General features: G+C 39.2%; 1 protein-coding gene across 3 annotated transcripts in view; it reads left to right on the top strand.

The window, feature by feature from the left end:
• The window catches only part of AK5 (adenylate kinase 5), a 195,627-nt gene that overhangs the window by 48,756 nt on the left and 134,844 nt on the right, over positions 1–12,027 (top strand). For all 3 annotated transcript variants that reach the window (XM_084872176.1, XM_084872175.1, XM_084872174.1), the window contains exon 6: positions 4,629–4,820. In XM_084872176.1, the coding sequence (XP_084728302.1) occupies positions 4,629–4,820 (192 nt within the window). The remainder of the gene's footprint in view (positions 1–4,628; positions 4,821–12,027) is intronic.

Below are 12,027 nucleotides of genomic sequence, written 5' to 3'. Positions count from 1 at the left end.
ATGAACAATATTAACTGGTGAATATAATAGAATCAGAGGTATGGAAGGGGAGTGGACTGACTATTCTCAGGGAAAAGAGGAGTGGGGGGTGTGGGAAGAGCCTGAACAAAAACTGTGCACCTATGGATGAGGACAATGGGGGGTGGGGAAAGGGCGGAGGGTAGGGTGGGAACCCGGTGGAGGGGAGCAATGGAGGGGGGAAAAATGAGGAACATTTGTAATAATCTGAACAATAAAGATTTATTAAAAAAATAATAATAAAATAAAAATCACTTGTCAAGGGACTGTGGAGAAGATTACAGGTTTGGTATTCATTTGAGTTAGATAACCTCCAAGTATTTTTCCATCTCTTAGTTTCTGTGATTCCAGATTTTGTTCCAACTATTATCTCTCTCTCTCTCTCTCTCTCTCTCTCTCTCTCTCTCTCTCTCTCTCTCTCTCTCTTGTACTTTGCTTCCTGCATTCTGACAGTGTGGCCTGAATTATATAGTCTAAGCCTTATAACATGTCTTCATAAAGAATAGGGCAGTCAAAAGTACTGACAGTTAAGAATGGGAGTATTAAATCAGTTCAGTTGATAGTCTGACATGATGAATATTTCCTTTGACTAACAAAGGCAATCACAGGTTCTTTTTAACAGAGTAATCACTCAGGTAGGGACTTGAAAAAAATAGATAGAGGAAGATTGACCTGACTATATAATGACAGAAAAAAAAAATTTGACTTAGTTGATTCAGTGGGAGGAACAATATCAGTAATTGGGAAGTTTACTTCCTTGTAGACAAAAGGTGTATCTTAGGGTGTTTGGTTTTTTTTATCATTTACTTATCCTTTCAATCATTTAATCAGCAGGTATATTTTTGAAAACATAGGCTAAGAAGGATTCACTCTGTTGAAACTTCTCAACATTTCATACAAGTGAATTTCATAAAGACTTTACATGGACTTCACATCTTTCGAAATAGAATGGTACCTGCTTCTATTTTACATTTTGGCGGGCAAGCAAACAACTTTATCAATACTTTTTTCTTTTAAATAACTCACTGTCAAAAAACTCGAGGCTCCGGTGAGTGGACATATATGGTGGTCATTAGGAAACAGATGCACAGATGCCGTGCTTGTGACTACAGTCACTCTGTTGAGCCATCAGCTGGTTACCCCTACTTTTCAGTGTGGTCTGGTCTGGTCTGCATTTTAATTTTTATTCAAAGCTATATGTTGTTTAATGTACACTAAAGAAAAACAGCAAATTAATCACAATTATTAAATTAAATAACTTTGCAGATTCACTTCAAAGGCATCTTTATCAGACCTGAAATTGCAATTATTGATCAAAAACCTTAGATATTCACTCAAGTTTTTGATAAACCTAAAACTGCCTTTTTAAAAAGCCTAATTTAAAAATTAAAAAAAATGCAATTCTATTCAGAATATAAACAAAATCTTAAATTTCAAGTTGTCTTTAGTATTTCAAAATAGCAAAAGGCAAACTATAGTGAGGATTACATATGTAAGCCTATCTCTGACCTCACTGGGTTAGTTAGAGAGAAGCATTTACATTGCAATCTGAAACAAAATAATAAATATATTAAGGTGAACCATTTAATTTGTTTAAATGCAAACTGCAGGATTTTCAAAATGCAGGGCTTTATCTGCATTCAATACCAACCTGGTAGTTCAGGTTTTTTCCATATTTTAATAGACATTATGACCACACCAAGCACAATATGTCATTTTAATTGTCAAAAATTATCTTCCTTGTACATTTATTTAAAGAAAATTTTAAAGGGTGTCATTATTTTATACTGACTATTTCCAAAGGTTTTATTATATCACACAAAAACTACAAAGCAATTTTCTCAATTGTTAAGATTTCTCAAAAGCTATTTAGAAATTTTTTTAAAAAAACTGGAAAATACTAAGCTACTGAGAGTGAGGGATTTCCCTTATTTTATTTACAGTTGAGAAAACTGAAGTTCTGAGAAACTGAATCATTTGCCCAAGGACAAACAACTTATTTGCCCAAGGCAGACTCTAGGTTCAAATTCATGACCACCTGATTCTCAAATTCATGCTTATGCTGGTGTGTGCCTGAGCTTACACAGTGGCAGTAAGAATTGGGGGAAGAGGCGACTGAATGGCATTTCAAAGGCAGATTCCACATGCAATGGTAATATGCCAGAGGGATGGACGTTTTGACAAGGGTTAGAAATGTACTAAGGCTTCTAGCTGAGAGATTTAGGAGAGTAGTCTTGCTACCATAAAAATAAATAAATATACAAACAAACAAGATGGGAATTTCATTTAAGTAAAAATGTGCTGAAATTGATTTTGGCCTTGTTGAGTGACAGGTAACATTAAGACTCAGGTAGAGCCATCATATAGACTATTTGACAATATTAGGACTATTGAAAGTCATTGCCAAAAAGTAGATTTAAAATCCACTAACAGGGTAGTGGTTGAAACCAGAAGAGTGAAAAGGCCAGTGCCTTTACTCATCTGTAAAATGGAGGTAATATTTACCTTGCAGATTGTTGCAAAGTGTAAAGAGAATACGAAGAAAATTAGAATCTGAAAAGGGAAAAAATCATCTAAGCCGCTGGGAACGCCCCACTTGTGGGTTTGAGAAGAAGAAAAAAATGTAAGCGAAGAAAAAAAAAATAATAAAAACAAAAATATTAAAGGCGAACCAGGACAACATAGAATTTTGAAAACCAATAATAGACATGGCTAAAATTTTTTGAGCACCTGGATCAAGTTTGCGCTCTTTGTTTTACATACAATATCTTATTTAATCCTCAGAGAGGGAGGTTTGTGTATCTCTATTGATAGAGGAGGACTCAGAGGCTTAGCAAAGGTAAGTCATATACCCATTGCTCAGCTGGGCAAAAAGTAGAATCCATGTTCCAGCCTCCAGAGTCTGTTTCCTAACCAGTGGTATCCATAGTGCACAAAGCAAGCCACCATGGGCAGAAAATATAACAATTACGATTATTGTAACTCATCCTTTTTAAATTGTATTTTTGTGTATACAGTCATCCCTCTGTATCTGCAGGTTCTGCATCTGCAAATCGAACTCACCACAGATCAAAAATATTTGAATGGAATTTAATGAACAAACTGAACGACCAAGCAAAATAGGATAGACTCAGATAAAGAGCAGGCAGACAGCCATGGGGGAGAGAGGAAAGGAGGGGAGTGGCGAGATGGGGGGAACAGAGGGGTTGAACAAAACAGAAGAAAAGTACAGAGCTCATGGACATGACAACAGTGTAGTGATTGCTGGGAGTGGGTAGTATGGAGGTGGAAGAAGACATAGAGAGGATAAATGGTGATGGAAAAAATAAAATAAATCTAATTGAAAAAAAATGTTACATGGTTGTTGACATGCACTATGTAGTAGGTCTGTTGTTGCCATGGTAGTAGACTTCTTTTCTTGTCATTATTCCCTAAACAATGCAGCATAACAACTGTTTACATAGCATTTACATTGTATTAGGTATTCTAAGAAATCTAGAGAGGATTATAAAGTATACAGGAGGATGTGGGTAGACTATGTGCAAATAATATGCCATCTTACATAAGGGATTTGAGCATCCTCTGACTTTGGCATCCAAGGGAGCATCCTGAAGTCAATCCATCATGTACGCTGAGTGACGACTACTAGTATACTATACAACAGGCATCCTATATTAGTATGGTAATATATGCATATCATACATGCAGGCATACTTTATAAATTAATAAGTATACGTTTATTGGGATGGATGATCAAATAGTTTACTAATGTAAGAATGCAATAAAAAGTTTTGGAGATCATTATTCAAATCACTATACACAACTGCCTTCTTCATTAAGAAACTATGTTCACTTTAATGACCTTTTAAATGCAGTATTAGTTCCAATTGAGTTGAATAAACACTATTTCATAGGTTCTTTCCATGTCATTCCTCAGTATTTTCAGAAATCCACAAAGGTCTTTGAGCCATTGAGTGCATTGTCATAGTGGAAGGGACACAGCGCTTACACTAGAGAGATTTAGGTTCAAATATCAACTTGGACCTTACTGACCATGTGACCTCAGGCAAGTGCTGGATTTCTTAGAGCCTCAGTTTACTCATCTGTAAAATGGAGGTAATATTTACTTTGCAGATTATTGTATTGCTGCTATTATTACAATTTGCTGCCCTTTTAACAGTAGATACTGTTAAAAGGGCAGCAAATTGTAATAATAGCAGCAATACTTGTTAACTGTCCACGTCTGTGGCCCCAGTTGTCTCTAAAACCAGGTCACATACACCTTTAGCAAAGTTTGGCCTATATTGTTCTTAATTCAACCAGGATACATAGTTGAGCATGAACAAAAAGTGTTTTCCTGAAATAAGTAGGGTCACAGCATATGGCTATGTGGGTCTGCCCACTTACATGGATTGTAACGGCAATGGCTCCTCCGGATCTTGTGTAGAGTGATGCGCTGGCAAAAAAAAAAAAAAAAAAAAAAAAAAAAAAAAACACGGAGGGCCGAAAATATGACGGCAGCAAGAGAATCAAAGAGATGGAGGCCGTTGTCTGCACTTGCATGTGTTGGTATGTTGATTGCCTGTCTACTGGTTTAATGCTCTCCACAGATCTGCACTCCCGACTTGGTGGTATTCCTGGCTTGCACCAATCAGAGGCTCAAGGAGAGACTGCTGAAGCGCGCTGAGCAACAGGGGCGGCCTGACGACAACCTGAAAGCCACGCAACGGAGGCTGATGAACTTCAAGCAGAACGCCGCCCCGCTGGTGAAGTACTTCCAGGAGAAGGGGCTCATCGTGACGGTAAGTGAGCCTCGGTTCTACGTGTCCGGGACAAAACGATCTTCCTATCTCTCGGTAGCCCCTATTCTCATGTAGAAATCTACTTTACACTTGAAAAGTGGCTTTTTTGGGGGAGGGAGGGAGGGTCAGGTTTAATTTTAAAAATGGGTCATTTTTACCTGATTTGCCTTTATTAGATCATAATGGTAAAAATATGCACACTTTTGTTTAATTGACTTTATAAAAAATGATAACTTTTAACCTTGGTTAGAATCCCATAGCCCCCAAATCAAAAAGGATTTTGAAATAACTGTTTGAATTACTTTAAGCAATACTCACCCAGCTTCTCAGCTCTTCTGTCGTTGGAAGCCTGACAAAACTGATAGACTTAAAAACACATAGCGGACATAGTGTCCTACATATAAACTTAAATTGTAATTTAGGCTTCATCATAATGTCCCACGTAAAGAAATGAGATTCTGAGGACATGAAAACATTTCCTAAGGGTTTAACTTGTCATGAGGAAATGCTACTGTCAAAAAACAGAAGGTGTTGATCTTTCTGCTCCATTGATACAATGCAAATATTAATATTTTCATGAATGTTTAGTTTGTTTTATGGCTAATGATACTCAGAATGCCAATGAAGAATGAGGCTGAATCATTAATTAATATAATTACTAGAATATTGGGAGATTCAGCTAAATTTCTGGTCCCCATAACCTCATGGATTCAAGTATTAAAACAGTAGAGGAGATGAGGATCATAGGATCTGAAGAAAGCATTTTAGGGAAGAAGACATTAAAATTGGGGCAACACCATTAGCAGCTGGCTGGTGGCCAACCTCAGCAAACCCTTCCCTTAGCCCTTAGGTCCCTCCTTGTCTGATGGGGTGCAGCCCCCGTAGAGAATCTGATTAAAGTGACCGTGCCCAGTCCAACACAATACATGTACAATGTTTCCCACACATTTTAAATAAATCTACTGATGCCCATCCACAGAACTCCTATGACCTAACAATTACTGGGTTCAAAATCTCTTCATTAGACTGAAGTGCTCTTAAATCTGAAAGAGATAACCCACGACATTTGAATAAGAATCTCTTTGCAGTCTTCTTAGCACTGCAAAGAAATATTTATTAGGACTTGCTCTTTAAGTCGAAGTTATGTCAGAGAATTGTAAATCCTATCTGAAAATTGTTTACAGTGCCAGAGTTCATTGTATGGTCTCAAAGAGACCTTAAGTTAAAGGAAAGATTTCAGAAAACCAGGGCGGATGTTTCTGTAGCTATTTGTTGCTGGGGTTACTGCTTATTTCTCTTGCAAATTACCAATGCTGAGTTCTGCATGCAAAGAAGAAATTGACCCTACAGAGCACACCCCAAAGGCTAGGTGCAGAGCCGGAGTTTTAACTGATGTTTGCAAGGCTTGAAGGTATTACTGCAGCGTCTCTGATGACTCCCTGCTTGTCACGTTCGGCATCGCAAGCCGAGCAGATTTCCCCAATGAATGCAGAGTGGGGATTGTTAATTTACTAATATTTTGCATGGAGGTGAAATGCCGTCGCCTCTAATTGAGGGAGTTGATACCAATGTGGATGACAGCCTGTAACCTCATTGCTCAAACCAAATGAGCCAGAAGATAAACGCTTTTATTTACTGCCAGAATACCTGCCTTGGGAAGTTGCCTTTAGAAATGTGGTGAGTATTAAACACAGGCTGAGCTCCGGAGAATGTAATTTGAAAATCAGTTTGACAAAAGGCTGCCTCCTGAACCACATGTCCTCCTTCAGAGGGTCATGGTTCACCTTTGGAATTAAATATGGTAGCATTTCTACTTTTACAGATGAGTTAAATAACATAAAAATGGTTATCTTTATTCATCACAAGCATATTAAGATGTTAATTAAAATCTTGGGTTAAGATAGCAGTAGTTTTTCTTTCCTTTTGCTTCTGCCTGTCCCTCCTAAGTTATTCATTTATTCACTCAGTATTTATTGAGAACCAATGAGTGCCAGACATTCTGCTGGGTGTTAAGGGTGCAAAGTTGAATAAGCACAAGGTAAGGATCTTTCTTTTATTCACTGGCATATCCCAAGCACCTAGAATGGACCTTGTCTGGTACAGAGTATGCTCACACAAAATGAGCAGAGCTTACAGTCTGCTGGGAAAGTGATGTTAAACATGAGTCATTGAATGTGATGGCTGGCTCAGGACTAGAACAAGGGTGGAGAACCTTTTCTCTGCCAAGGGCCATTTGGATATTTATAACATGATCTGAGTACCATACAAAATGATCAACTTAAAAATTATCCTGCTGTATTTGGTCAAACCTTTAGTTAACTCTCCTCTAATGCCTTGGCAGGGCCAGACCGGATGTTTCACCTGCCTTATGTGGCCCGAGGGCCAGACATTCCCCGCCCCAGGAGTAGAGAGAGCCTCCTATGTCATACACTGTGTCATTATGGTATTCCCCATAATGACTAGAACAGGCCCTCTCCTCCCTGCAGGTACTCTTCATTGTCTTGGTTGAAGGGTCTTAAGGATCACATGGAGTACAATCCATCCTCCGTCCCATGGAGAAAGTTCATTTTGGTGCTCCTCTTCTCTGGGGCGTGGAGTCCGAAACTTCTCACTTGGAATTTCAGCCCCTCTGCCATTTAATACATTCCTGATGCTCTAGGACACATGTGTCAAACACAAGGCCCGCGGGCCAAATCCAGCCCGCCAGGCCTTGCAATGTGGCCCGCACCGCGCTGTCATCACTGCACTCCGCTGTCAGTTTATGACATTGTCAGTTTATGACTGTTCGGTAAACCATTCGGCCCGCGATTTAGGCTGGATTTTAGATTTTGGCCCCTTCTCTGATTGAGTTCGACACCCCTACTCTAGGACTTGGTCTTCCTTTATAAATTGGAGATGATGTTACCTGCTGTGCAATGTTGTAGCACAGGTGAAACGAGAGGACCCAGGTGATATGGCAGATGATGGCAATGCAGTCCCATGGCCTGGCTCAGAATTCAGCTGCCCCATCTGCCACCTGTGTGACCTTCTGCGGGTCACTGATCTTTTCTATGACTGACTGACCTGTAAAATGAATATAATCATTGATCCTCCCTCAGTGTAATTTGTGAGGAGTAGGTGGATGTCAAATTCTCAGAATAGTGCCTGGAACATTACGAGGGCAATTCAAATGATAGCTATTATTTTATTTTATTTTTTTATTTCTTCTCTCTTTCTCCCCCCTCCATTGCTTGTCTTTTGGAACCTGCACTTACCACTAACAATTTTGTGCTCTTTGAGGGGATTATGTTACCTTTTCTTCAATAGATAGATTACTGAAGGAATCTGAAATGAAGAATTTAGGTTTTAAAAACATCATGCCAAATTCATTTTTTTTCTTAAAGGTGTCTATTTAATCAGTTACAAAATTGTGTCAGTGTTTCCTTTAACTATATAGTAGCTGTGTCTGAAAAATGTAGCTGAATTGTTACAAAGGACAATTCATTTTTTTTTTTTTTTTTTTTTTTTTTTTTTTTTTACTTCACCATTGCCTGTATCTGTTGGCAGATTTGACTAAAGAACAAACCCAGTGTCTGAAGAAGAAACGTAATCAAAATAGCCAGGGAAAATGGGCTATTGCCTGAATACTGTATCTTATTGAGATGGCTCCCCACATGGGGTCTCTTTATTTTTACCCTTTTATCAAATCCTTCTGTGCACAGCCATCTGTGCAGGTATGAATGAAATGATATGCAATCACAACGTTCGTATATTAGGGACTTCACAGAATCTTTTCACACAAGCTTATACGTTGTTTTTTTTAACTTACCATAAGGTTGGATGCCACTGCTCATCATGTCTTTTACAGCATTCTGCTTCTCATTAGGATGCTGAGAGTTCCCAACATTTGTCAGAAGTTTCTCTTCGAAGTTTGAATATTCCTGGGATTAGCAGAGCTGCTTGTGCAGTCTTACTGGATAGCTGTGTCTTATGACACTTTGGAGCACTTGGACTTGATGAAACTGTATAATTCTTGAACAATAATTCCCCTTTCTAGATTTTTAAAGCCTCAATAATATGTAGTGTAGTGATGATTTTTGTCTTTATTTTTATATAAACTATAAAAAACTCGTCTTTGTTTGAATCGTCTTCACTGTTGGAACCGTTTCCGGAAAATCCCCCGTTGAGCTTTGGCTGCTTGTCGCTGTGTCCAATAATGAAGGCAGGGTTGAATCATCTAAGGCGTTTATTGAGAAGGCAGCCAACCAAGAAGATAGGGAGATTACACACATTCAAATCCTGACTTACAGCAAGGTACAGGGGACAGGGTTTTAAAGGGGAAGGAGCTAGGGTGAGACCAGCCCTGGAGGTCCTTAGTCATTATCTTTACTCATTAGGCGAAAAGATGATGGTGATGAGATGATGGTAATGAGGTGATGGTGATGAGATGGTAGTGATGAGATGATGGTGAGGAGATGATGGTGAGATGGTGGTGATGAGGGGATGGTGGTGAGGTGATGGTGATAAGGTGATGGTGATGAGGGGATGGTGGTGAGATGATGGTGATGAGGTGATGTTTTGACTCCTGGGGGGTCACTCTGATGATCAGTTCTGCCTGCTGGATTCACAGCTGAGTCACCTCCCTAATTGCTTTGCACAGGCCTTGAAAGGAAACTTAAGAAAAAGCTAAACCCCTATTCACATAAGTATATGTGTTCTAAGATTTAACTAAGGTGCTCTATCTATCAGATTATAGGTTCCCCCTATCAGAAACCCTACCCTCCCCCCATTTTTTTTTTTTTAAGAAATAGCAATAATTAAGACAGGTCAAATCTTTGTAAGTTTGATAAACTCTTTATTAAAAAAAAACAACTACATTTGGTTGTTTTGTTTGTTTTTAAGAATAGGATTTTTTTAATGCCTTAAAAATAATAGGATCAGATGTAATGTTTATATTCTCATTTTCTGAAATGCATTGTGCCATTGGGTCTTCTATTCAGTCATAAAAATGTGCAACTTTCCAGGGAAATAGTGTGCCGTGAATAAATACTACACAATATGGGTGATAAGCAGTGAAGTGAGCAAATGGCCATTTTCCTTCTGGACTTCTTGTAGAAGGAAGAAAGAGAAGCAAAGCTTGACGTGAGAAAGAAGCTGTAGTCAGAGGATGTACGAAGAGGCTGCTAATTAATACCAGGCTAACTGACTGGCTATCTTCAGCCAGGAAAGCACAGGCTGAAAATGTTAAAACCAGGATAATTTCTGTTCACCAACACCAATTTTATGGGGGAAATGGATGAGGGACTAATTATAAACCTTCCTGGCATATAGCAACGCCACATAGACCAGTGATTCCCTAATGCTCAACAGAGCAGAAAAAAAACACACACAATTTTTAATGAGGCTAAGAGGAAGTTTGCTTTTTTTCTTAAAGATTTCCGTTTTTAGAGCAGTTTTAGATTCACAGCAAAACTGAGAGGAAGGCACAGAGATTCCATGTGCTCCCTGGCCCCACATATGCATAGTCTCCCCAATAAAAACATTCCCACCGCACGGGTGCATTTGTTACAATGGATGAACCTACATTAACACATCAGAATCACTCAAAAACCAAAGTTTGCCTTAGCAATCAGGATCACTCGTGGTGTTACACTCGGTATGGATTTGGAGGAGTGTATAGTAACAAGTATCCATCATTATGATATCATACCGAGTATTTGCTCTGCACACCACCTGTTCCTGCCTCTTCACCTCCCCCGATACTCGCACCCTGACCCCTGGCAACCACTGGTCTTTCCACTGTCTCCATAGTTTTATCTTTTCCACAATATCATTCAGTGGACTCTTAGAGTATGTTGTCTTTTCAGATTGGCTTCTTTCACTCAGCAATAGACCCCTAAGTTTCCTCCATGTCATTTCATTGCTTGGTAGCACAATTCTTTTTTTCGTGCTGAATAATATTTCTTTGTCTGGATGTACCACAGTGTATTTATTCATTCACCACCTGAAGGACATCTCGATTGTTTACAAGGTCTAGCAGTTAGGACTACCGCTACTGTAAACCTCCATGTGCAAGGTTGTGTGTGGACATCAGTTTTTCACCACACTTGGACAAAGAGCAAGGACCATGATTGCTGGGTGGTATGATAGATGCATGTTTCATTTTGTAAAAATCCACCAACCTGTCTTCCCAGGTGGCGGCACCATTTTGCATTCCCAGCAGCAGTGAGAGTCCCTGTTGCTCCACATCCTCAGCAGCCTTTGGGGTTGTCACTGTTCTGGATTTTGGCCACTCTAACAGGCATGCAGTGGTAACTCATTATTGTTCTCATTTGCACTTCCCAAGTTGGATTTTTTTATCATTATTATTTTACTAAGTGAGGGTGTTAGAAAAAAAATCTAGGGTTGCCATTGTTTAAAGGGATATTTTTAGCACCCAAAACCATGAGGAATGACATAACTCCAAAAAGAATTTCTAATTGAACCAGTTTGGCTCTAAGAAAAACTCCCGAGATTTGCCTTATTTTTCTCCTATTGCTGTGGGTTAGGGAACCACGTCATCACAAACTGGCATCAGTGCCGGGGAACCCCTGGCACAGAGAGCCATCCTTCTCCAAACCACACAAGTACTGACTCACCAGGCATGGTGCCTGAACTCCAGGCAACCCATTGACACTCCATTTGCTTACTCTGCCCCATAGCACTTTCTCTAAATTTGGGAATACTTCCATTATGTATTTCAAATTTGCCACCCAAACTATGTGATTCCCATCCCACCAGACACTCTTAGCCAAAGGGAAAATAAACAAGAATAGTAAAAGTTAATGTCAGACAGAAGTTATGGAGAGCTGTTAATTAACATTAAGTTTAACTAACATTTAAAACACAAGAACACTTATCCCTAAGCGTCCAATGCACAGCCATTGGTTAATCACCCCCATCTCCACCTGCACCCCTGCACAGAGTGATGAAAAAGAAACCTGAGCAGCATAAACCCTGAGCAGATTCAAAAACTCACCTCAACATGAGAAAAGCAATGAAAACACTTGATCAGTTTACCCAAACAAATCCATTCTCCTAAAATTACCAGGAGGGAAATTCTGTCATTGCTTCTCGGTAGTTAACAGGTGATGAATGTGTACTATGTGACAGGGAAGCTGTATTTCCTCTAAGTACCAACCGTACTTTCATCCTGTTTAAATATCCAATGCCATGTAACCAAAAGCCC

Source organism: Pipistrellus hanaki (genome assembly GCF_964339955.1).
Source record: "Pipistrellus hanaki genome assembly, chromosome: 2".
In the NCBI taxonomy this organism is placed as follows: Eukaryota; Metazoa; Chordata; class Mammalia; order Chiroptera; family Vespertilionidae; genus Pipistrellus; species Pipistrellus hanaki.
This window is presented reverse-complemented; position numbering and strand designations above follow the sequence as displayed.